This window comes from Pseudophryne corroboree, chromosome 6 (assembly GCF_028390025.1).
Source record: "Pseudophryne corroboree isolate aPseCor3 chromosome 6, aPseCor3.hap2, whole genome shotgun sequence".
NCBI classification, from domain to species: Eukaryota; Metazoa; Chordata; class Amphibia; order Anura; family Myobatrachidae; genus Pseudophryne; species Pseudophryne corroboree.
The window spans coordinates 311,156,013-311,183,306 of record NC_086449.1 but is presented as its reverse complement, the minus strand read 5'-3'; the positions used below and the strand labels follow the sequence as shown (position 1 = coordinate 311,183,306).

Here is a 27,294-nt window from a genome sequence, read left to right as displayed (position 1 = left end):
CTGGGTGCTCCTGCTTCTAAGCAGTCTATTGCGCGCTGGATTTGTAGCACTATTCAGCTGGCGCATTCTGCGGTAGGCTTACCGCAGCCTAAATCTGTAAAAGCCCATACCACACGGAAGGTGGGCTCATCTTGGGCGGCTGCCCGAGGGGTCTCGGCTTTACAACTTTGCCGAGCAGCTACTTGGTCGGGGGCAAACACGTTTGCAAAATTCTACAAATTTGATACCCTGGCTGAGGAGGACCTGGAATTCTCTCATTCGGTGCTGCAGAGTCATCCGCACTCTCACGCCCGTTTGGGAGCTTTGATATAATCCCCATGGTCCTTACGGAGTCCCCAGCATCCACTAGGACGTCAGAGAAAATAAGAATTTACTCACCGGTAATTCTATTTCTCGTAGTCCGTAGTGGATGCTGGGCGCCCATCCCAAGTGCGGATTTTCTGCAATACCTGTACATAGTTATTGTTACAAAAATCGGGTTTTGTTGTGAGCCATCTCTTCAGAGGCTCCATTTGTTATCATACTGTTAACCGGGGTTCCTATCACGTGTTATATGGTGTGATTGGTGTGGCTGGTATGAGTCTTACCCGGGATTCAAAAATCCTTCCTTATTGTGTCAGCTCTTCCGGGCACAGTTCCTAACTGAGGCTTGGAGGAGGGTCATAGGGGGAGGAGCCAGTGCACACCAGATAGTCCTAAATCTTTCTTAGATGTGCCCAGTCTCCTGCGGAGCCGTCTATTCCCCATGGTCCTTACGGAGTCCCCAGCATCCACTACGGACTACGAGAAATAGAATTACCGGTGAGTAAATTCTTATTTTTTATTGTTGTGTTTTTTTTGTTTTTTTTGTTGTGTTTTTTGTTTTGTTTTTTTGTGGGTTTTTTTTTTTTTTTAACACTTGTTTTAGTGGCTGTGTAATCTGGATTTCAGTGTTTAGCAACTAAAGGGGAAGGTCAGAGAGGGTTTTTTCAACGCTTACTGACAACTGTCTAATGCATTAATGACTGAAACGGCAAAATAATATGGTTTTACATTAAATAGATTTATGTAATCTAATTTTGTAAAATAACAACTGCATGAACTTGCTCACACTCGTATTTCTTTGCAATCACAGACAACAACCAAGGGCTACTTTACAATGTTAATCCTAATTCAATAAGGAGCCAATGCTTTTCTCTTTATTGGATCAGCATAAGGGAGATAAAGAGAAGAAGTTGCCAAAAACAACCAATCATAGACTGCTAGTAAATGACAAGCTGGTTGCTTTCTCCACTTTATCTCTCTCCAAGGCCTGTACACATACCTTGCGAGTTTGGAGTCACACAGTAAAACTAGGCTTTGTACAATGAAGCTTGGAAATCTTTTTCTTATTTAATATACAAGAAGGAAAATTAAGGTGTGATTTACAGTCAGAAGCTTATTAGAATTCTATGTGTTCTATTGCAGGATGAAGGAAAGGATAAAGCTTTAAAGTCCTCTCAAGCGTTCTTCTCTCAGCTGCAGGATCAGGTCAAATTGCAGATCAAAGGTGCCAAATCTGCACACAAGAAAACAAAGACTGGCAATGAACTTTCTGCACATAAGCTCAAACTCTAGTGAACTTCTGCTTGTTTCCAATTTAGCTATCTTGTTCTATTTATGTCCAGTAAGAAGCTACAGCATATGTACCAGTCACTGTGAGCAAAATATATATCTACAGTTTTTGTAAAATTAAAATTAATTTGGTTGTAGAAAGGTTTAATTTATGCGGCATTATCTACTATCCAAACAGAGGTTGAAAATTATTTAAGTGAGCATCTTTGGCTTACACTGTTGTTTTGTTTTTTCTTCTTCATTCCTTTTAATCCCCTTACCATGCAATTGTTTACAAGCAAGAGGATTGGTTGTTTTTTTTTTTTTTTTTTATTCCTTGTAATACATTTTTGGATATTTTTAGATTCTAACATAGAGGCATGGGCCCTTGGACCAAGCACTAAAGAGTTAACTAATAATGTTAGTAAAATAACACCACAAAACGTGTACACAGAGGACAGTTAAGTCATCTTGCAGCTTTGCTCAACTGAGGTACTGTATGGGAAAACATAAGTCTACCAGATAGTGGCGGTGACCGTTTTGAGGATATTCGACAGACTGCCAAGACATGGTCAAGGTGGATCTGTAAGGCCTATTTCAAAAGAAAACTGGATACCACATTAGCAGGAAAATGTGGGTGAGGTTGCCGGACCACCCCTTAAAGATGAAAAATCAACATGGGTGTAGTCAGAAAGCAAGGCATCCAAATCAGACACCCTTCTGGTCAAAGCAATCGCCACTTTATGTGCCAAAAATCTAGGTTGGATTACTGCCCTGGAAAAGACCACAAGCCTTCACGATCTGGGCATAAAGTTACACACCGTTAAAGCCAACAAATTTGAACTGGAAAGAAATGGGAGCGCTGAATGAGTCTAAAGAGTGAATTTATTTTTCTCTAACGTCCTAGTGGATGCTGGGGACTCCGAAAGGACCATGGGGAATAGCAGCTCCGCAGGAGACTGGGCACAAAGTAAAAGCTTTAGGACTAGCTGGTGTGCACTGGCTCCTCCCCCTATGACCCTCCTCCAAGCCTCAGTTAAGATTTTGTGCCCGAACGAGAAGGGTGCAATCTAGGTGGCTCTCCTAAGCTGCTTAGAGTAAAAGTTTTTAAATAGGTTTTTTTATTTTCAGTGAGACCTGCTGGCAACAGGCTCATTGCATCGAGGGACTAAGGGGAGAAGAAGCGAACTCACCTGCGTGCAGAGTGGATTGGGCTTCTTAGGCTACTGGACATTAGCTCCAGAGGGACGATCACAGGCCCAGCCATGGATGGGTTCCGGAGCCGCGCCGCCGGCCCCCTTACAGAGCCAGAAGAGTGAAGAGGTCCGGAAAATCGGCGGCAGAAGACGTCCTGTCTTCAATAAGGTAGCGCACAGCACCGCAGCTGTGCGCCATTGCTCTCAGCACACTTCACACTCCGGTCACTGAGGGTGCAGGGCGCTGGGGGGGGGGCGCCCTGGGACGCAATGAAAATACCTTAAATGGCTAAAAATACATCACATATAGCTCCTGGGCTATATGGATGTATTTAACCCCTGCCAGTTTTCCACAAAAAAGCGGGAGAAAGGCTGCCAAAAAAGGGGCGGAGCCTATCTCCTCAGCACACAAGCGCCATTTTTTCCTCACAGCTCCGTTGGAGGAAGGCTCCCTGACTCTCCCCTGCAGTCCTGCACTACAGAAACAAGGTAAAACAAGAGAGGGGGGGCACTAAATTGGCATATTAATATATACAGCAGCTATATTAGGGAAAAACACTTATATAAGGTTATCCCTATATATATATATATATATATATATATATATATATATATACATATAGCGCTCTGGTGTGTGCTGGCAAACTCTCCCTCTGTCTCCCCAAAGGGCTAGTGGGGTCCTGTCCTTTGTCAGAGCATTCCCTGTGTGTGTGCTGTGTGTCGGTACGCTGTGTCGACATGTATGAGGAGGAAAATGGTGTGGAGGCGGAGCAATTGCCTGTGTTAGTGATGTCACCCCCTAGGGAGTCGACACCTGACTGGATGGTCTTATGGAAAGAATTACGTGATAGTGTCGGCACTTTACAAAAGACTGTTGACGACATGAGACAGCCGGCAAATCAGTTAATACCTGTACAGGCGTCTCAAACACCGTCAGGGGCTATAAAACGCCCGTTACCTCAGGTCGATACAGATACAGACACTGACACGGACAATGACTCCAGTGTCGACGGTGAGGAAACAAACGTATTTTCCAGTAGGGCCACACGTTACATGATCACGGCAATGAAGGAGGTTTTGAACATTTCTGATACTACAAGTACCACAAAAAAGGGTATTATGTGGGGTGTGAAAAAACTACCCGTAGTTTTTCCTGAATCGGATGAATTAAATGAGGTGTGTGATGAAGCGTGGGTTTCCCCCGATAAAAAACTGCTAATTTCTAAAAAATTATTGGCATTATACCCTTTCCCGCCAGAGGTTAGGGCGCGTTGGGAAACACCCCCTAGCGTAGATAAGGCGCTCACACGCTTATCAAAACAAGTGGCATTACCGTCTCCTGATACGGCCGCCCTCAAGGAACCAGCTGATAGGAAGCTGGAAAATATCCTTAAAAGTATATACACACATACTGGTATTATACTGCGACCAGCAATCGCCTCAGCCTGGATGTGCAGTGCTGGGGTGGCTTGGTCGGATTCCCTGACTGAAAATATTGATACCCTGGACAGGGACAATATATTATTGACTATAGAGCATTTAAAGGATGCATTTCTATATATGCGAGATGCACAGAGGGATATTTGCACTCTGGCATCAAGAGTAAGTGCGATGTCCATTTCTGCCAGAAGAGGATTATGGACGCGACCGTGGTCAGGGGATGCGGATTCCAAACGGCATATGGAAGTATTGCCGTATAAAGGGGAGGAGTTATTTGGGGTCGGTCTATCGGACCTGGTGGCCACGGCAACGGCTGGAAAATCCACCTTTTTACCCCAAGTCACCTCGCAGCAGAAAAAGATACCGTCTTTTCATGCTCAGTCCTTTCGTCCCCATAAGGGCAAGCGGGCAAAAGGCCACTCATATCTGCCCCGGGGCAGAGGAAGGGGAAAAAGACTGCAGCAAACAGCCTCTTCCCACGAACAGAAGCCCTCCCCCGCTTCTGCCAAGTCCTCAGCATGACGCTGGGGCCTTACAAGCGGACTCAGGCACGGTGGGGGCCCGTCTCAAGAATTTCAGCGCGCAGTGGGCTCACTCGCAAGTGGACCCCTGGATCCTGCAGGTAGTATCTCAGGGGTACAAATTGGAATTCGAGACGTCTCCCCCTCGCCGGTTCCTGAAGTCTGCTTTACCAACGTCTCCCCCCGACAGGGAGGCGGTATTGGAAGCCATTCACAAGCTGTATTCCCAGCAGGTGATAATCAAGGTACCCCTCCTACAACAGGGAAAGGGGTATTATTCCACGCTGTTTGTGGTACCGAAGCCGGACGGCTCGGTGAGACCCATTTTAAATCTGAAATCCTTGAACACTTACATAAAAAGGTTCAAGTTCAAGATGGAGTCACTCAGAGCAGTGATAGCGAACCTGGAAGAAGGGGACTATATGGTGTCTCTGGACATCAAGGATGCTTACCTCCATGTCCCAATTTGCCCTTCTCACCAAGGGTACCTCAGGTTTGTGGTACAGAACTGTCACTATCAGTTTCAGACGCTGCCGTTTGGATTGTCCACGGCACCCCGGGTCTTTACCAAGGTAATGGCCGAAATGATGATTCTTCTTCGAAGAAAAGGCGTCTTAATTATCCCTTACTTGGACGATCTCCTGATAAGGGCAAGGTCCAGAGAACAGTTAGAGGTCGGAGTAGCACTATCTCAAGTAGTACTACGACAGCACGGATGGATTCTAAATATTCCAAAATCGCAGCTGATTCCGACGACACGTCTGCTGTTCCTAGGGATGATTCTGGACACAGTACAGAAAAAGGTGTTTCTCCCGGAGGAGAAAGCCAAGGAGTTATCCGACCTAGTCAGGAACCTCCTAAGACCAAGCCAAGTGTCAGTACATCAATGCACAAGGGTCCTGGGAAAGATGGTGGCTTCTTACGAAGCGATTCCATTCGGCAGATTCCACGCAAGAACTTTTCAGTGGGATCTGCTGGACAAATGGTCCGGATCGCATCTTCAAATGCATCAGCGGATAACCCTGTCTCCAAGGACAAGGGTGTCTCTCCTGTGGTGGTTACAGAGTGCTCATCTCCTAGAGGGCCGCAGATTCGGCATTCAGGATTGGGTCCTGGTGACCACGGATGCCAGCCTGAGAGGCTGGGGAGCAGTCACACAGGGAAGAAATTTCCAGGGCTTGTGGTCAAGCATGGAAACGTCACTTCACATAAATATCCTGGAACTAAGGGCCATTTACAATGCCCTAAGTCAGGCAAGACCTCTGCTTCAGGGTCAGCCGGTGTTGATCCAGTCGGACAACATCACGGCAGTCGCCCACGTAAACAGACAGGGCGGCACAAGAAGCAGGAGGGCAATGATGGAAGTGGCAAGGATTCTTCGCTGGGCGGAGAATCATGTGATAGCACTGTCAGCAGTGTTCATTCCGGGAGTGGACAACTGGGAAGCAGACTTCCTCAGCAGACACGATCTTCACCCGGGGGAGTGGGGACTTCACCCAGAAGTCTTCCACATGATTGTGAACCGTTGGGAAAAACCAAAGGTGGACATGATGGCGTCCCGCCTCAACAAAAAACTGGACAGATATTGCGCCAGGTCAAGGGACCCTCAGGCAATAGCTGTGGACGCTTTGGTAACACCGTGGGTGTACCAGTCAGTGTATGTGTTCCCTCCTCTTCCTCTCATACCAAAAGTACTGAGAATCATAAGAAGGAAAGGAGTAAAGACTATACTCGTGGCTCCGGATTGGCCAAGAAGGACTTGGTACCCGGAAATTCAAGAGATGCTCACGGAAGACCCGTGGCCTCTACCTCTAAGAAAGGACCTGCTCCAGCAGGGACCATGTCTGTTCCAAGACTTACCGCTGCTGCGTTTGACGGCATGGCGGTTGAACGCCGGATCCTGAAGGAAAAAGGCATTCCGGATGAAGTCATCCCTACCCTGATCAAAGCCAGGAAGGATGTAACCATACAACATTATCACCGTATTTGGCGAAAATATGTTGCGTGGTGCGAGGCCAGGAAGGCCCCTACAGAGGAATTTCAACTGGGTCGTTTCCTGCATTTCCTGCAAACAGGACTGTCTATGGGCCTCAAATTAGGGTCCATTAAGGTTCAAATTTCGGCCCTGTCAATATTCTTCCAAAAAGAACTGGCTTCTGTTCCTGAAGTTCAGACGTTTGTCAAGGGAGTACTGCATATACAGCCTCCTTTTGTGCCTCCAGTGGCACCTTGGGATCTCAATGTAGTTTTGGGATTTCCTAAAATCACATTGGTTTGAACCACTCACCACTGTGGACTTAAAATATCTCACATGGAAAGTGGTAATGCTGTTAGCCCTGGCTTCAGCCAGGCGTGTCTCAGAATTGGCGGCTTTATCCTATAAAAGCCCTTACCTAATTTTTCATACGGACAGGGCAGAATTGAGGACTCGTCCTCAATTTCTCCCTAAGGTGGTTTCAGCATTTCACTTAAACCAGCCTATTGTGGTGCCTGTGGCTACTAGGGACTTGGAGGATTCCAAGTTGCTGGACGTAGTCAGGGCCCTGAAAATATATGTTTCCAGGACGGCTGGAGTCAGGAAATCTGATTCGCTGTTTATCCTGTATGCACCCAACAAGCTGGGTGCTCCTGCTTCTAAGCAGACGATTGCTCGTTGGATTTGTAGTACAATTCAGCTTGCACATTCTGTGGCAGGCCTGCCACAGCCAAAATCTGTAAAAGCCCATTCTACACGGAAAGTGGGCTCATCTTGGGCGGCTGCCCGAGGGGTCTCGGCTTTACAACTTTGCCGAGCAGCTACTTGGTCAGGGGCAAACACGTTTGCTAAATTCTACAAATTTGATACCCTGGCTGAGGAGGACCTGGAGTTCTCTCATTCGGTGCTGCAGAGTCATCCGCACTCTCCCGCCCGTTTGGGAGCTTTGGTATAATCCCCATGGTCCTTTCGGAGTCCCCAGCATCCACTAGGACGTTAGAGAAAATAAGAATTTACTTACCGATAATTCTATTTCTCATAGTCCGTAGTGGATGCTGGGCGCCCATCCCAAGTGCGGATTGTCTGCATTACTTGTACATAGTTATTGTTACAAAAATCGGGTTATTGTTGTTGTGAGCCATCTTTTCAGAGGCTCCTTCTGTTATCATGCTGTTAACTGGGTTCAGATCACAAGTTGTACGGTGTGATTGGTGTGGCTGGTATGAGTCTTACCCGGGATTCAAAATCCAGTATCCTAACTGAGGCTTGGAGGAGGGTCATGGGGGGAGGAGCCAGTGCACACCAGCTAGTCCTAAAGCTTTTACTTTGTGCCCAGTCTCCTGCGGCTGAGCTCTCATCGGTCCACACAGCTAGAGGATGTCAGGGGAATATCGCAGTCAGACTGGATCCTTCACTGGAGTGCCTTAACGCGTTTCTCGGCCTATAGCACTGGCCGTTTCATCAGAAGGGAAATGATTCATCCAGTCTGACTGCGATATTCCCCTGACATCCTCTAACTGTGTGGACCGATGAGAGCTCAGCCGCAATATACGGACATTTCTACAGCGACGTGACACTCTGTACTCTGGTTGCATCGAGCCGCCGCACACCCGGCTCAGTACAGCGCTCAGAACGAAGAAGTTCTGTTCCATCGGATAACACACCTAGGAGGAATTTGGATCTACACACCATTTTTATTTAAAACCAAGGCAGCAGCACAGTGCCGGTGTCCGCAATTCCAACTTTGGGACACTGTTTGCCCGACCCGACAGAGCCGCTTTTAACACTTCATGCCGCTTGCACGAGCTTAAAGAGAGGTGAGACTACATTTGTAACAGTGACATACTAGAGGTACCTCTTATAAGTCTCCCTCTTACAATACACATTCATCCGTGGACGCACGGTTGAAAAATTATCAAGCATCATTGTACTTTTTCAACTAAGTTTATTAAGACTCATTTCATGTTTTTTCAGTTGTTATATTGCAGTCACATTCAATATCATATATTTATGTGATTCTTTATTTTTTATCCATTCATTAAAGGGTCATATGTATGTACATTTTTATTTTAATTCATGTGTTTAATGTAACACTGTTTTATTCAGTCTAGTAATAAATAAATTCACTCTTTAGACTCATTCAGCGCTCCTATTTCTTTCCATATCTCACTTTTGATTTATTGTTGGGGTTGCCCGCCCACAACCGGTGAACAGCCGTTTGAGTCTATGAGGTGTATGTGTATTGTGGAGCGCCAATTTCTTGTATAAATTTGAACTGGGGTGCCAAAATAGACTTTGGCTGAAAAGGGCAGTACGGATAGTGTAATGGTTAGCATTACTGCCTCACAGCACTAAGGTCATGGGTTTGATTCCTACTATGCCCCTAACTGTGTGGAGTTTGTATACTGTCCTTGTGCTTGCGTGGGTTGCCTTTGGGAACTGTGGTTTTGGTGGGAGACCTTCCAGTGGGCTGGATCCAACTCTGCAAAAAAAGGTAAGTATTCTATAATTTGTCGGAAGCCTGACATAATTTGTTAACCTTAAACCTGGCTTCTCTAAACATTATTAGCTTCTGTGATCTTTACAAAAAAATAGGACTATGCTGTTCTCTTGTATATTTATCCCGAGTGCTCCTCACATGAGGAGGGTGAGGTTTTGGATACTAAGTGGGAGGATCAGACAGGCTGAAAAGAGCATTCTCACACCATGCATGCATCCTGATTGTTAGCGCACCGAGTTGCAGTACTGATTCAGGTGCATAGTAGTCAGTTTATGAGCGATGGCTAGTTGGGCATGTGGAGAAGCTGCTTGTTATGGGAGTATCACTGAAAGTGTTTACATACAAAGATACTTCATTGCTCGCGTTGGAGACCATACTCGGATGGAGAATCTGCACCTAGGATAGGCTGGTACTAATTTTGATGGAGCAGCCGATGGTTGTATCCAGTGGCGGTTCCAGAGGTGGGACTACAGCGTAGTCCAACATTCAAATAGGGGTGCTACGCCAATTGCCAGTGGGTCCCGGCTGGCAATGTTTGGGGTGGCAGTTGGTGTGGCTCACCTATTTGATTTTTGAACTGTGCTGCAGCCTCACCTCTGAAACTGCCACTGGTTTGCATCTTTAGATGCACCAAGCAGTATCCGGAAAACTAAAGATGCTCAAAGTGGGTGTTAATCCTTGTACATTTGGATGCATGGATGTACACCAGGGAAGGTCTCTAGCGGCATTAGTGTAAAGTTGCAGGCGCGACTGCATTGAAAGATAGACACGGACGTGGCTGTGTCTGACTCAGAATAAGTCCCATTGCCCGGTTAATACATTTTTCTCTAACGTCCTAGTGGATGCTGGGGACTCCGTAAGGACCATGGGGATAGATGGGCTCCGCAGGAGACATGGGCACTTTAAGAAAGAATTTAGGTTCTGGTGTGCACTGGCTCCTACCTCTATGCCCCTCCTCCAGACCTCCAGTTTGATTACTGTGCCCAGACGAGCTGGGTGCTTTTCAGTGAGCTCTCCTGAGTTTGCTGAGAGAAAGTATTTTGTTAGGTTTTTTATTTTCAGGGAGCTCTGCTGGCAACAGACTCCCTGCATCGTGGGACTGAGGGGAGAGAAGCAGCCCTACTCTCTGAAGCTAGGTCCTGCTTCTTAGGCTACTGGACACCATTAGCTCCAGAGGGATCGGTACGCAGGATCTCACCCTCGCCGTCCGGAGCCGCGCCGCCGCCCCCCTCGCAGAGCCGGAAGACAGAAGCCGGGTGAGTATGAGAAGCTAAGAAGACTTTACAGGCGGCAGAAGACTCCGTGTTCTTCACTGAGGTAACGCACAGCACTGCAGCTGTGCGCCATTGCTCCACACACCTACACATACTCCGGTCACTGTAAGGGTGCAGGGCGCGGGGGTGAGGGCGCCCTGGGCAGCATTTGGGACCTCTTTTGGCAAAGTTAAGCATATACACAGCTGGGCACTGTATATATGTATGAGCCCCCGCCAAAAAATTGCATATTTAAGCGGGACAGAAGCCTGCCGCCGAGGGGGCGGGGCTTCTTCCTCAGCACTCACCAGCGCCATTTTTTCTCCACAGCTCCGCTGAGAGGAAGCTCCCCAGGCTCTCCCCTGCAGATACACGGTAGAAGAGGGTAAAAAGAGAGGGAGGGCACATAATTAGGCGCAAAAAAGCAATATAAACAGCAGCTACTGGGTTAACATTAAGTTACTGTGTTATTCCTGGGTTTATAGCGCTGGGGTGTGTGCTGGCATACTCTCTCTCTGTCTCTCCAAAGGGCCTTGTGGGGGAACTGTCTTCAGAGAGGGCATTCCCAAGGTGTGTGGTGTGTCGGTATGCTTGTGTCGACATGTCTGATGAGGAAGGCTATGTGGAAGCAGAGCGGGAGCAAATGAATGTGGTGTCTCCGCCGACGGCGCCGACACCTGATTGGATGGATATGTGGAAGGTTTTAAATGATAATGTTAATTCCTTGCATAAAAAGTTAGAAAAAGCTGAAGCCTCGGGACAGTCAGGGTCCCAACCCGTGCCTGTTCCTATGTCGCAGAGGCCGTCAGGGTCTCAGAAGCGCCCACTATCCCAAACTGTTGACACAGAGAAACCCCAGTCCCTGACAAGAGGGTGCATATGTATGGGGAAAAGAAGCCGGAGGGAAATTGATACCATAGACAAGGATATTGTATTGTTGACCCTGGGGCATATTAAAGACGCTGTCCTATATATGAGAGATGCTCAAAGAGACATTAGTCTACTGGGTTCTAGAATAAATGCTATGTCGATTTCTGCCAGAAGGGTCCTGTGTACTCGGCAATGGACAGGTGATGCCGACTCAAAAAGGCATATGGAGGTTTTGTCTTACAAGGGTGAGGAATTGTTTGGGGAGGGTCTCTCGGACCTGGTCTCCACAGCTACAGCTGGAAAGTCAATTTTTTTGCCTTTTATTCCCTCACAGCCTAAGAGAGCACCGTATTATCAAATGCAGTCCTTTCGATCACAAAGAAACAATAAAGTCAGAGGTGCGTCCTTTCTTGCCAGAGGCAGGGGCAGAGGTAAGAAGCTGCACAACACAGCTAGTTCCCAGGAACAGAAGTCCTCCCCGGCCTCTACAAAATCCACCGCATGACGCTGGGGCTCCACAGGCGGAGCTAGGCCCGGTGGGGGCATGTCTTCGAAATTTCAGCCACAAGTGGGTTCACTCCCAGGTGGATCCCTGGGCGATAGAAATTGTGTCTCAGGGATACAAGCTGGAATTCGAAGAGATGCCCCCTCACGAAACCTCAAATCGTTCCTACCAGCTTCCCCCCACGAGAAGGAAATAGTGTTAACTGCAATTCACAAATTGTATCTTTAACAGGTGGTGGTCAAGGTTCCCCTCCTTCAACAGGGAAGGGGTTATTATTCGACCATGTTTGTAGTCCCGAAACCGGACGGTTCGGTCAGACCCATATTGAATTTAAAATCCCTGAACATATACCTGAAAAGGTTCAAGATGGAATCGCTGAGAGCGGTCATCGCAAGCCTGGAAGGGGGGGATTTTATGGTGTCTCTGGACATAAAGGATGCATACCTTCATGTCCCCATTTATCCACCTCATCAGGCGTACCTCAGATTTGTGGTAAAGGATTGTCATTACCAATTTCAGACGTTGCCGTTTGGTCTCTCCACGGCACCGAGAATATTTACCAAGGTAATGGTGGAAATGATGGTACTCCTGCGGAAGCAAGGGGTCACCATTATCCCGTACTTGGATGATCTCCTCATAAAAGCGAGATCAAGAGAGCAGTTGCTGAACAGCGTCGCACTTTCTCTGGAAGTGTTACGGCAACACGGCTGGATTCTGAATATTCCAAAATCGCAGTTGGTTCCTACGACTCGTCTGCCTTTCCTGGGCATGATTCTAGACACAGACCAGAAAAGGGTTTATCTCCCGATAGAGAAAGCTCAGGAACTCATGACACTGGTCAGGAACCTATTAAAACTAAAACAGGTGTCAGTACATCACTGCACCCGAGTCCTGGGAAAGATGGTGGCATCATACGAGGCCATTCCCTTCAGCAGGTTCCATGCGAGGACCTTTCAATGGGACTTACTGGACAAGTGGTCCGGATCACATCTTCAGATGCATCAGTTAATCACCCTATCCCCCAGGGCCAGGGTGTCACTCCTGTGGTGGCTGCAGAGCGCTCACCTTCTCGAGGGCCGCAGATTCGGCATTCAGGACTGGGTCCTGGTGACCACGGACGCAAGCCTCCGAGGTTGGGGAGCAGTCACACAGGGAAGACATTTCCAAGGTCTGTGGTCAAGTCAAGAGACTTGCCTTCACATCAACATCCTGGAACTAAGGGCCATATACAACGCTCTCCGTCAAGCGGAGACCCTGCTTCGCGACCAACCGGTTCTGATTCAGTCAGACATCACCGCAGTGACTCATGTAAACCGACAAGGCGGCACAAGGAGCAGGATGGCGATGGCGGAAGCCACCAGAATTCTTCGCTGGGCGAAGAATCACGTAAGCGCACTGTCAGCAGTGTTCATCCCGGGAGGGGACAACTGGGAAGCAGACTTCCTCAGCAGACACGACCTCCACCCGGGAGAGTGGGGACTTCATCAGGAAGTCTTCGCACAGATTACAAGTCGTGGGAACTGCCACAGGTAGACATGATGGCATCCCGCCTCAACAAAAAGCTACAGAGGTATTGCGCCAGGTCAAGAGACCCTCAGGCGATAGCTGTGGACGCCCTGGTGACACCGTGGGTGTTCCAGTCGGTCTATGTATTTCCTCCTCTTCCTCTCATACCCAAGGTGCCGAGGATAATAAGAAAAAGAGGAGTGAGAACAATCCTCATTGTTCCAGATTGGCCACGAAGGACTTGGTATCCAGATCTGCAAGAAATGCTCACAGAGGACCCGTGGCCTCTTCCTCTAAGACAGGACTTGTTGCAACAGGGGCCCTGTCTGTTCCAAGACTTACCGCGGCTGCGTTTGACGGCATGGCGGTTGAACGCCGGATCCTAGCAGAGAAAGGCATTCCGGATGAGGTCATTCCTACGCTGATAAAGGCTAGGAAGGACGTGACCGCTCAACATTATCACCGTATATGGCGAAAATATGTTGCTTGGTGTGAGGCCAGGAATGCTCCTACGGAGGATTTCCAACTGGGCCGTTTCCTTCACTTCCTACAGTTCAGAGTGAATTTGGGCCTAAAATTGGGTTCCATTAAGGTCCAGATTTCGGCCCTATCCATTTTCTTTCAAAAGGAGTTGGCTTCTCTACCTGAAGTTCAGACGTTTGTAAATGGAGTGCTGCATATTCAGCCTCCTTTTGTGCCTCCAGTGGCACCTTGGGATCTTAACGTGGTGTTAAATTTCCTGAAATCCCACTGGTTTGAACCACTTAAAACGGTGTAATTGAAATATCTCACGTGGAAGGTGGTTATGCTATAAGCCTTGGCTTCGGCTAGGCGTGTGTCAGAGTTGGCGGCTTTGTCACATAAAAGCCCCTATCTGTTTTTTCATGTGGATAGAGCAGAATTGCGGACCCGTCCACAATTTCTGCCGAAAGTGGTTTCATCTTTTCATATAAACCAACCTATTGTGGTGCCTGTGGCTACTACTGACTTGGAGGATTCCGAGTTGCTTGCTGTGGTCAGGGCTTTGAATGTTTATGTAGCCAGAACGGCTAGGGTCAGGAAAACAGAGTCGTTGTTTATCCTGTATGCATCCAACAAGCTTGGTGCTCCTGCTTCAAAGCAAACTATTGCTCGCTGGATCTGTAACACGATTCAGCAGGCTCATTCTGCGGCTGGATTGCCGCTGCCAAAATCGGTTAAGGCCCATTCCACTAGGAAGGTGGGCTCTTCTTGGGCGGCTGCCCGAGGGGTCTCGGCATTACAACTTTGCCGAGCGGCTACTTGGTCAGGTTCAAACACTTTTGCAAAGTTCTACAAGTTTGATACCCTGGCCGAGGAGGACCTCTTGTTTGCTCAATCAGTGCTGCAGAGTCATCCGCACTCTCCCGCCCGTTTGGGAGCTTTGGTATAATCCCCATGGTCCTTACGGAGTCCCCAGCATCCACTAGGACGTTAGAGAAAATAAGATTTTACTTACCGGTAAATCTATTTCTCGTAGTCCGTAGTGGATGCTGGGCGCCCTTCCCAAGTGCGGACTTCTTCTGCAATGCTTGTATATAGTTATTGCTTCAATAAGGGTTATGTTATGGTTGCATCAGGGTTTAACCTGATGCTCTGTCGTTTGTCATACTGTTAACTGGTTGTTTTCACATGTTATACGGTATGATTGGTGTGGCTGGTATGAATCTTGCCCTGGATTACCAAAATCCTTTCCTTGTACTGTCAGCTCTTCTGGGCACAGTTTCTCTAACTGAGGTCTGGAGGAGGGGCATAGAGGGAGGAGCCAGTGCACACCAGAACCTAAATTCTTTCTTAAAGTGCCCATGTCTCCTGCGGAGCCCGTCTATCCCCATGGTCCTTACGGAGTCCCCAGCATCAACTACGGACTACGAGAAATAGATTTACAGGTAAGTAAAATCTTATTTCTCTATCGTCCTAGTGGATGCTGGGGTTCCTGAAAGGACCATGGGGAACAGCGGCTCCGCAGGAGACAGGGCACAAAAAGTAAAGCTTTAGGATCAGGTGGTGTGCACTGGCTCCTCCCCCCACGACCCTCCTCCAAGCCTCAGTTAGGTTTTTGTGCCCGGCCGAGAAGGGTGCAATCTAGGTGGCTCTCCTAAAGAGCTGCTTAGAAAAGTTTAGCTTAGGTTTTTTATTTTACAGTGAGTCCTGCTGGCAACAGGATCACTGCAACGAGGGACTTAGGGGAGAAGAAGTGAACTCACCTGCGTGCAGGATGGATTGGCTACTGGACATTAGCTCCAGAGAGATGATCACAGGTACAGCCTGGATGGTCACCGGAGCCTCGCCGCCGGCCCCCTTGCAGATGCTGAAAAGAGAAGAAGGTCCAGAATCGGCGGCAGAAGACTCCTCAGTCTTCTTAAGGTAGCGCACAGCACTGCAGCTGTGCGCCATTGCTCTCAGCACACTTCACACGGCAGTCACTGAGGGTGCAGGGCGCTGGGGGGGGGCGCCCTGGGCAGCAATGAAAATCCTTTTTTTGGCAAAAAATACCTCACATATAGCCTCCGGGGCTATATGGAGATATTTAACCCCTGCCAGAATCCATTTTTAAGCGGGAGACGAGCCCGCCGAAAAGGGGGCGGGGCCTATCTCCTCAGCACACAGCGCCATTTCCTCACACAGTTCCGCTGGTCAGGAAGGCTCCCAGGCTCTCCCCTGCACTGCACTACAGAAACAGGGTTAAATCAAGAGAGGGGGGGCAAAATTTGGCGAAATTGTGATTTTATAAAAGCAGCTATAAGGGAGCACTTATTATAAGGCTATCCCTGTAAAATATAGCGCTTTGGTGTGTGCTGGCAAACTCTCCCTCTGTCTCCCCAAGGGGCTAGTGGGGTCCTGTCCTCTATCAGAGCATTCCCTGTGTGTGTGTGCTATATGTCGGTACGTGTGTGTCGACATGTATGAGGACGATGTTGGTGAGGAGGCGGAGCAAATTGCCTGTAATGGTGATGTCACTCTCTAGGGAGTCGACACCGGAATGGATGGCTTATTTATGGAATTACGTGATAATGTCAACACGCTGCAAGGTCGGTTGGCGACATGAGACGGCTGGCAAACAAATTAGTACCTGTCCAGGCGTCTCAAACACCGTCAGGGGCGTTAAAACGTCCTTTTACCTCAGTCGGTCGACAGACACAGACACGGACACTGATTTCAGTGTCGACGGTGAAGAAACAAACGTATTTCCCTTTAGGGCCACACGTTACATGTTAAGGGCAATGAAGGAGGTGTTACATATTTCTGATACTACAAGTACCACAAAAGAGGGTATTATGTGGGATGTGAAAAAAACTACCTGTAGTTTTTCCTGAATCAGATAAATTAAAGGAAGTGTGTGATGATGCGTGGGTTCCCCCCGATAGAAAATTATTGGCGGTATACCCTTTCCCGCCAGAAGTTAGGGCGCGTTGGGAAACACCCCTTAGGGTGGATAAGGCGCTCACACGCTTATCAAAACAAGTGGCGGTACCGTCTATAGATAGGGCCGTCCTCAAGGAGCCAGCTGACAGGAGGCTGGAAAATATCATAAAAAGTATATACACACATACTGGTGTTATACTGCGACCAGCGATCGCCTCAGCCTGGATGTGCAGAGCTGGGGTGGCTTGGTCGGATTCCCTGACTAAAAATATTGATACCCTTGACAGGGACAGTATTTTATTGACTATAGAGCATTTAAAGGATGCATTTCTATATATACGAGATGCACAGAGGGATATTTGCACTCTGGCATCAAGAGTAAGTGCGATGTCCATATCTGCCACAAGATGTTTATGGACACGACAGTGGTCAGGTGATGCAGATTCCAAACGGCACAAAGGTGTATTGCCGTATAAAGGAAGAGGAGTTATTTGGGGTCGGTCCATCGGACCTGGTGGCCACGGCAACTGCTGGAAAATCCACCGTTTTTACCCTAAGTCACATCTCTGCAGAAAAAGACACCGTCTTTTCAGCCTCAGTCCTTTCGTCCCTATAAGAGTCATATCTGCCCAGGGATAGAGGAAAGGGAAGAAGACTGCAGCAGGCAGCCCATTCCCAGGAACAGAAGCCTTCCACCGCTTCTGCCAAGCTCTCAGCATGACGCTGGGACCGTACAGGACCCCTGGATCCTACAAGTAGTATCCCAGGGGTACAGATTGGAATGTCGAGACGTTTCCCCCTCGCAGGCTCCTGAAGTCTGCTTTACCAAGGTCTCCCTCCGACAAGGAGGCAGTATGGGAAACAATTCACAAGCTGTATTCCCAGCAGGTGATAATCAAATTACCCCTCCTACAACAAGGAAAGGGGTATTATTCCACACTATATTGTGGTACTGAAGCCAGAAGGCTAGGTGAGACCTATTCTAAATCTAAAAAAAAATTTGAACACTTACAAAGGTTCAAATCAAGATGGAGTCACTCAGAGCAGTGATAACGAACCAGGAAGAAGGGGACTATATAGTGTCCCGGGACATCAGGGATGCTTACCTCCATGTCCCAAATTTGCCCTTCTCACTAAGGGTACTTCAGGTTCGTGGTACAGAACTGTCACTATCAGTTTCAGACGCTGCCGTTTGGATTGTCCACGGCACCCCGGGTCTTTACCAAGGTAATGGCCGAAATGATGATTCTTCAAAGAAAAGGCGTCTTAATTATCCCTTACTTGGACGATCTCCTGATAAGGGCAAAGTCCAGGGAACAGTTGGAGGTCGGAGTAGCACTATCTCGGATACTGCTACAACAGCACGGGTGGATTCTAAATATTCCAAAATCGCAGCTGTTCCCGACGACACGTCTGCTGTGCCTAGGGATGATTCTGGACACAGTCCAGAAAAAGGTGTTTCTCTCGGAAGAGAAAGCCAGGGAGTTATCCGAGCTAGTCAGGAACCTCCTAAAACCAGGAAAAGAGGCTTCCTACGAAGCAATTCCATTCGGCAGATTTCACGCAAGAACTTTTCAGTGGGATCTGCTGGACAAATGGTCCGGATCGCATCTTCAGATGCATCAGCTGATAACCCTATATCCAAGGACAAGGGTGTCTCTCCTGTGGTGGTTACAGAGTGCTCATCTTCTAGAGGGCCGCAGATTCGGCATTCAGGATTGGATGCTGGTGACCACGGAGGCCAGCCCGAGAGGCTGGGGAGCAGTCACACAAGGAAAAAATTTCCAGGGAGTGTGATCAAGTCTGGAGATTTTTCTCCACATAAATATACTGGAGCTAAGGGTAATTTTATAATGCTCTAAGCTTAGCAAGACCTCTGCTTCAAGGTCAGCCGGTATTGATCCAGTGGGAAAAACATCACGGCAGTCGCCCACGTAAACAGACAGGGCGGCACAAGAAGCAGGAGGGCAATGGCAAAAACTGCAAGGACTTTTCGCTGGGCGGAAAATCATGTGATAGCACTGTCAGCAGTGTTTCATTCCGGGAATGGAAACTGGGAAGCAGACTTCCTCAGCAGGCACGACCTCCACCCGGGAGAGTGGAAACTTCATCGGGAAGTTTTTCCACATGATTGTGAACCGTTGGGAAATACCAAAGGTGGACATGATGGCGTCCCGTCTGAACAAAAAACGGGACAGGTATTGCGCCAGGTCAAGAGACCCTCAGGCAATAGCTGTGGACGTTCTGGTAACACCGTGGGTGTACCAGTCGGTGTATGTGTTCCCTCCTCTGCTTCTCATACCTAAGGTACTGAGAATTATAAGACGTAGAGGAGTAAGAACTATACTCATGGCTCCGGATTGGCCAAGAAGGACTTGGTACCCGGAACTTCAAGAGATGCTCACAGAGGACTTATGGCCTCTGCCGCTAAGAAGGGACTTGCTTCAGCAAGTACCATGTCTGTTCCAAGACTTACCGCAGCTGCGTTTGACGGCATGGCGGTGGAACGCCGGATCCTAAGGGAAAAAGGCATTCCGGATGAGGTCATTCCTACCCTGTCAAAGCCAGGAAGGAGGTGACCGCACAACATTATCACCACATGGGGCGAAAATATGTTGCGTGGTGTGAGGCCAGGAAGGCCCCACGATGAAATTTCAACTCGGTCGATTCCTGCATTTCCTGCAAACAGGAGTGTCTATGGGCCTCAAATTGGGGTCCATTAAGGTTCAAATTTCGGCCCTGTCGATTTTCTTCCAGAAAGAATTGGCTTCAGTTCCTGAAGTCCAGAAGTTTGTCAAGGGAGTATTGCATATACAACCCCCTTTTGTGCCTCCAGTGGCACTGTGGGATCTCAACGTAGTTCTGGGATTCCTCAAATCACATTGGTTTAAAACCAGTCAAATCTGTGGATTTGAAGCATCTCACATGAAAAGTGACCATGCTCTTGGCCCTGGCCTGGGCCAGGCGAGTGTCAAATTGGTGGTTTTTTTCTCAAAAAAGCCCATATCTGTTTGTCCATTCGGACAGGGCAGAGCTGCGGACTCGTCCCCAGTTCTCTCCCTAAGGTGGTGTCAGTGTTTCACCTGAACCAGCTTATTGTGGTGCCTTGCGCCTACTAAGGACTTGGAGGACTCCAAGTTGCTAGATGTTGTCAGGGCCCTGAAAATATAGGTTCCAGGACGGCTGGAGTCAGGAAAACTGACTTGCTGTTATCCTGTATGCACCCAACAAACTGGGTGCTCTTGCTTCTAAGCAGACTATTGCTAGTTGGATGTGTAATACAATTCAGCTTGCACATTCTGTGGCAGGCCTGCCACAGCCAAAATATGTAAATGCCCATTCCACAAGGAAGGTGGGCTCATCTTGGGCGGCTGCCCGAGGGGTCTCGGCTTTACAACTTTGCCGAGCGGCTACTTAGTCAGGGGCAAACACGTTTGTAAAATCCTACAAATTTGATACCCTGGCTAAGGAGGACCTGGAGTTCTCTCATTCGGTGCTGCAGAGTCATCCGCACTCTCCCGCCCGTTTGGGAGCTTTGGTATAATCCCCATGGTCCTTTCAGGAACCCCAGCATCCACTAGGACGATAGAGAAAATAAGAATTTACTTACCGATAATTCTATTTCTCGGAGTCCGTAGTGGATGCTGGGCGCCCATCCCAAGTGCGGATTATCTGCAATACTTGTACATAGTTACAAAAATCGGGTTATTATTGTTGTGAGCCATCTTTTCAGAGGCTCCGCTGTTATCATACTGTTAACTGGGTTCAGATCACAGGTTGTACAGTGTGATTGGTGTGGCTGGTATGAGTCTTACCCGGGATTCAAAATCCTTCCTTATTGTGTACGCTCGTCCGGGCACAGTATCCTAACTGAGGCTTGGAGGAGGGTCGTGGGGGGAGGAGCCAGTGCACACCACCTGATCCTAAAGCTTTACTTTTTGTGCCCTGTCTCCTGCGGAGCCGCTGTTCCCCATGGTCCTTTCAGGAACCCCAGCATCCACTACGGACTCCGAGAAATAGAATTATCGGTAAGTAAATTCTTATTTTTTAATTGGTCTAATTTTAGAATTTTCCAGTTCCTCAATCATCTATTAAAAAGAAAAAAAAAATCCGTTATTACCCCTGTATGCTAATAGTTCAGAATCACAAATCGTTTTATTTGTAATAGTATTTTTAATTTGCACACTTAATTTTAGAAATGACAGCCATCTTTAAATCATGGCAGACATTGCTTTGCCTGTGTGTAGGTGTTTATGCAAATATCTCAGGACTGGGAGGTGTAAAACTGTGTGTATGTATGTGACGGAGAGAACAAATTTATTTTCCTTCAACTGTTTTACAGAAACCCATTTAATACTGGGTGTAAGTAACATTTTCAACCTGCCAGCTAACTATAGCTCATTGTGTGTTTAATTGTGAGAAGATCAATATAAACTAGGTAGTGGGAGGGTGCACTGCCTGTCCCAGAGGACTTCCCAAATTTGCAAGTTTTACAGATGTTCTGGGAGCTTTACAGATGTATGTAGTCTCTTCTGAGCAGTCAAAGATAATCAGGAGCTCAAGTTAGAAATCTGGCAGACTTGTTTGTTAAGGATTTGTGATGTCACAGAAAGTTTCTAGGAGCACGGTGTCAGTTATCCAGCCTGGGTATGGATCATTAGATCTACAGTCAATAGGTCGACCACTAATGGTAGACATGCATTAGGTTGACAGGGTCTAAAGGTAGACATGGAATAGGTAAACAGTAGAAAAGATTGACAGGATAATAGTCGACAAGGGTCAAAAGGTTGACATAAAAATGGTAAACACAAAAAAAAGTCAACACAATTCGGGCACGATGCCTTGCTCCATACTTGCCTATCTGACCCTCTCCATGAGGGAGAAAATGCTCTGTTCCTGGACTTTCCTGGTAATGTATGATTGCCATCACCTGTGGTGAAACACCTTTCTTATCAATTAACTAGCTCACCACAGGTGATGGCAATCATACATTACCAGGAAAGTCCAGGTACAGAGCATTTCTCCCTTATGGAGAGGGTCAGGTAGGTAAGTATGCCTTGCTCCGCAGTTCCTGTTCCCAATCGTCCACATGGATGGTAAACTTGTGTTGACCATTGCTATGTTGCTCTGTTGGACTGTCTACCTTTAGATGTTAACATTTTGGCCATGTTGACCTTTTGACCTAATGCATGTCTAGCATTAGTGATTGACCTATTGACTGTAGACCTTTTAGTGTAGATCTATAGACTGTATACCCTCCAGCCCGTATATGGGATTTTATTTTTTTATAAATATTTATAAAGCATGTACAAAATACTAGGAACATTAACATACCTTCCAACAATTTGCACGTAAAAATCGGTACAACTGCAAAAGGGGGCATGGCCACGGGTAAAGGGACGTGAACACGCCCCTTTTCCAATACTTTCGATGAAAGTTTGGAGAGCCATAAATCTACCCTATATAAAAAAAAAAAAAAAAAAAAAAAAGGTACAGTTGGAGGGTATGCATTAATGTTAATAAACGTTATAAACTCCCATGTACGGGCTGGATAATATTGGGCTCCTATGAAGCTTTCTGTGACCAACTTTAGCTTGGGCTCCTGATTAGTTCTGACTGCTCAGAAGAGACTAGTGTCACAGGTTCTAACCACAGAACACAGGTCAGTCTGTGGTGTTTCCCAATTATCCTAGGAACTATTCATATTTTTCCAACCCAAATTTTTATTTTTAAGTCATATCTTCCATTTCCCTTGCACTGACGACGTGAAATGTTTTCACACAAAACACTGTAAATAATATAAACATTGCGTACATAGCTGTATTGTTTAAAACACCTCCACTACTGTAACTATCCTATTTATATTGGTTTACACTCAATGCAATGATTTGTACTGAAGAAAACGGAAACCCAAATGCATTTACTGCAGCTACTTATGCAGTCTGTTTCTCGCGTCACATCAATTGCCCTGAGTAAAGATGGCCGCCGAATGAGCGCACGTGTACAGTGACGCGACCAATGCCGTAGCCGAAAGTCGCCCAATTAGCAAGCGCCTGTTGATGAGTAGCTCCCTAACAATGACTGTAAATGCTTCTGATGGAATAAAGTTTTGTTGACGAAGCGTAAACAATATGGCGGCGTCCATGTTCAGGGTGACAGCAGGTAACGGAGGTCTGTGTAGCCTGACCTCTACTTATATTCCCTTACACAGCAGGGTGTGTGTCTGGTGTCTGCTTGTGCAGTGGTATTGCAGCTGGTTTGCGCTCTGTATTCCTAATTTCCTAATGGAGTCTGCAACATGAGAGGCAAGACAGCAAATCTATTATAGCACGATGTATTACATCCCTGCTGGACAGTATTTATATATTATTAAAGAGCTAAAAGACAATTATATCTAGCCTCACCTGTAAGTGGTGGTACTTATGTATTTTTTTTCTGGTATAATTATGATACACACTACAACTATTTTTTTTTTTTTTACCAATATTTCTGTAACTTATATAAAGGGGGAGGGGGGGAGTAGTTTCAATAAAGTCTCCTCTTTTTATGACTTGAGATGTTTATATGTACATGGTAACTCAGCAGTGTTCTAAAGTAGCCTAGAGTGAGTAACCTAGGACCGTGTTTCTCAGATGCAAGGAACCATAACCGTGCATGTTCTCTGAATCATCTTGATGGATCACAGATTTGTTTAATTTATTAACACAATAAATCTACATGTGGTACTAATTAATTCCAAGGATGTCCTGAATCCCGCACTGTTCGATTTCTATGAGTACTGAATTTGAGAAACACTGACCTAGGATACACTGCTCAGAGTATGCTCCTAAAGGTGGGTACACACTGAAAGATATATCTGCCGATCAATTGATCGGCAAATATATCTATGGACAGATCGGGCAGTGTGTTGAGCATGCACACTGGCCGATCCGTCGGGGACTGACGTCATGAACTGGGCGGGCGTGTACACACCCGCCCAGTTCAGCTGTCAATCACCGCTGGCCGCCTCAGCATGACCGCCCGTACACACACACATGTTGGCCGTCGGCTGTGGTGCGGAGCCGACGCGATACGTCTGTGAACGACGGAGTTCACAGACGTATCGGCCGTACACACTGGCCAACGTACCCGCGATATATCAGCCGCTCAAGAGAACGGCCGATATATCGGCCAGTGTGTACGGGCCTTAAGAAATAAACCGTTCTTAAGCCACAGTGCTTGCATTGTGTTTAGAGACTGTACCATAAAAGAGTTTTTGGTGTGTAAAACTGGTGGAGGGCTTAGACTTGCACAACCTCAGTCCTCATTGCACACTAAAGGGCCCTACACACTGATCGATCCGCCGACGAGCGACCCGGCGGCGGGGGAGCGGTGACGGGGGAGGGAAGTTTCTTAACTCCACCCGGCTCCATAGAAGTGCAGGCAGATATGGACGAGATCGTCCATATTGGCCTGCATGCACAGGCGACGGGCACCAGCGATGAACGAGCGCGGGGCCGCGCATCTTTCATCGCTGGAGCCTCCACACTCAAAGATATGAACGGTATCTCGTTCATTAATGAACGAGATCGTTCATATCTTTGAGTATTATCGGCCAGTGTGTAGGGCCTATAACAGTCCAGGTATTAATAATACCCATGCTTGAATCCAGATGGTTAAATCAGATTAACTGAAGTACCAGTTTAAGCACCTGTGCTCAAGCATGGATATCCTTAAAACTGGATTGTAATGGCGGAGTTTGGAAAACTCTGGGTTTTAAACAAAATATACATTTGCAGTGATCGCAAAAACGCGTTATGGCGTGTATTTTACCCAATTATTTATTGTGGGGACTCGCAGTTAAAAACCCGCAGGGTCCCTCAAGACGCGCTCTGACTTAGCAGCGCTGTCCTGCGCTGTCAGTGAATTTTTGTCTTCACGGCAGCAGAGGTAGGAACTTGGAATGGGAGGAGACCATCGAGGGTATATTCACTCCCGCCTCCCCTCACTCTCTGCTCCGCGCGCACACCGCCCCCTCTCCTGCCGGCGCCTCCCAACTTAGCCTCGCCGGCCCCACCCCTTCTGGCTGCACCGTGTCTGTATGTGTTTGTGCAGCGGCGGCGGGACGTTTCCATGGTAACGGGCACTGGCGGCTATCAGCGCTCCTCCCGTGGCAGCCCGGCCTGAGCACCAGCGGGTCCCAGTGTGAGCGGCGTCCGCCCAGTACTCCATAGCGCCGTACAGTCAGGGGGATGGAAAGAAGGAGGTCTGCTGAAGGTAAGAGGAGAGCACAGCGCAGGGTCAGCACCGGCCAGTGGGAGGCGGCACAGCAGTGTAGTCTCAGGCTTCTCCCGTACACCACCGCGCACCTGCTCCTCTGCGAGACCCAGCTTCACCTGGCCCGAACCTGCACTACAGGTGACAGATGGAGGATGCTGGAGGATGTGCTATTGTGCCCAGACAAAAATCCGGAGGCTGATGTCCTGTAATGCAGGGACAGCCGAGCCTCTGCCTACCCACAGGACCCCTCTCTCAGTGCCTTCCTCCAAAGTTTGTGTGCAGGATCCCTGGAGGGGTCTGCACCGTTCATAGCATCCTCCTGGCTGCGTGACTTCTGTGACTGACAGTGTGCTCTGTGGTCATGGCCTCCTTGTTATGTGGCCTTAGCTAAAGTTGTTCTGAGAGAGCAGAATACGTGTTGTGTGACAAATGAAATCCCTATACATTACACTGTGTTCCTGCAAACATTGCTGTTGTAGTGTCTTTACCGTAACTATCACCGATGTAAAATAGTACTGGTCACCTAGAAATCTAAGTTTCTTTTGTTATGTTATTTTAGTCATACTGTATTGAATGATGGCATTAGCATATTATCAATGTACATTACTACCTCATATCTTCTGAAAGATGGATTATTTTGTATAAGTGCTCTACCTGGCACAATCTGTATAATGTGCTCTACCTGGCGCAATGTGTGTAACGTGCTCTACCTGGCGCAATGTGTGTAACGTGCTCTACCTAGCGCAATGTGTGAAACGTGCTCTACCTGGTGCATTGTGAATAACGTGCTCTACCTGGCGCAGTGTGTATAACGTGCTCTACCTGGCGCAGTGTGTGTAACGTGCTCTACCTGGCACAGTGTGTGTAACGTGCTCTACCTGGCACAGTGTGTGTAACGTGCTCTACCTGGCGCAATGTGTGTAACGTGCTCTACCTGGCGCAATGTGTGTAACGTGCTCTACCTGGCGCAATGTGTGTAATGTGCTCTACCTGGCGCAATGTGTGTAACATGTATGGGAGGTCCTACCTGGTGCAGTGTGTACAAGCGGCACTACTGTGATGTGGCCATGCCCCTTCTCCACGAAAACATGAACCTAAATTTTTGCGGCGCGCACTGTCCTCTCTTCACATTGTAGGAGCGGGAGAACCAATTCAGTTTCTGAGAAAGGTCACCAAAATGTGTACTTACAGCCCTGTTGCAGAGTGTCCTGTATGCTACACAGCCCAGCAGCACTGTCACCCCCTCCTCCCACTTGCAGCACTTTTGTAGTGTCAAAATGAAGTCTGTGTTTTTATATTGGAATCATTAATAAGATTAATAAGAACCTGTATTCCGATGGAACCCAAAAAAGGACAGCCAGGACCCCAATTTTTAAAAGTGAGGGGTCCCTGGGACCCACTTTTTGGGGGGCTTAGCGCGATCACTGCATTTGTATAATGAATACACGCCAACTATTTACATAGTGGAGTATAGAACTGCTGCAGCATACACCATTAGCATAAGGTGAAAGCATAAGGTGAAGAGTTTTATAGTGAACGGGGAGAACAGATGAGGGATGGAGAAAAAACACAGAGTGTACCATTGTGGAACTGTTGGTGCTAGAAACCAAGTTAGAAATACTGAGGGTTAAAGGTCAGGTAGAAACTGCATGCCATGGAGGTAAATTATTATTATTATTACCAGTTATTTATATAGCACACACATGTTCCGCAACGCTTTACAGAGAATATTTGGCCATTCACATCAGTCCCTGCCCCAGTGGAGCTTACAATCTACAATCTTGTGAATATCCTATACAGGTTGAGTATCCCTTATCCAAAACGCTTCGGACCAGAGGTATTTTGGATATCGGATTTTTCCGTATTTTGGAATAATTGCATACCATAATGAGATATCATGGTGATGGGACCCAAGTCTAAGCACAGAATACATTTATGTTTGATATACACCTTATACACACAGCCTGATGGTAATTTAATACAATAATTTTAATAACTTTGTGTATTAAACAAAGTGTGTGTACATTCACACAATTCATTTATGTTTCATATACACCTTATACACACAGCCTGAAGGTAATTTAATACAATATTTCTCTGACGTCCTAAGTGGATGCTGGGACTCCGTAAGGACCATGGGGATTAGCGGCTCCGCAGGAGACTGGGCACAACTAAAGAAAACTTTAGGACTACCTGGTGTGCACTGGCTCCTCCCACTAAGACCCTCCTCCAGACCTCAGTTAGATTCTTGTGCCCGGCTGAGCTGGATGCACACTAGGGGCTCTCCTGAGCTCCTAGAAAGAAAGTATATTT

At 47.4% G+C, this 27,294-nt stretch overlaps 2 protein-coding genes across 3 annotated transcripts in view; both read left to right on the top strand.

The window, feature by feature from the left end:
* Positions 1 to 1,734, top strand: part of MPHOSPH10 (M-phase phosphoprotein 10) — a 52,903-nt gene extending 51,169 nt beyond the window's left edge. The window contains exon 11 of the mRNA XM_063926246.1: positions 1,447 to 1,734. Coding sequence (XP_063782316.1) covers positions 1,447 to 1,596 — 150 coding nt within the window. The 3' untranslated portion in view covers positions 1,597 to 1,734. The remainder of the gene's footprint in view (positions 1 to 1,446) is intronic.
* A 21,060-nt stretch (positions 1,735 to 22,794) lies between these two features.
* Positions 22,795 to 27,294, top strand: part of MCEE (methylmalonyl-CoA epimerase) — a 46,526-nt gene continuing 42,026 nt past the window's right edge. The window contains exon 1 of one of the 2 annotated variants that reach the window (XM_063926241.1): positions 22,795 to 22,884. In XM_063926241.1, coding sequence (XP_063782311.1) covers positions 22,854 to 22,884 — 31 coding nt within the window. In that variant the 5' untranslated portion in view covers positions 22,795 to 22,853. Of the gene's footprint in view, positions 22,894 to 27,294 lie in introns of both variants that reach the window. The other variant, XM_063926240.1, reaches the window with a different exon arrangement.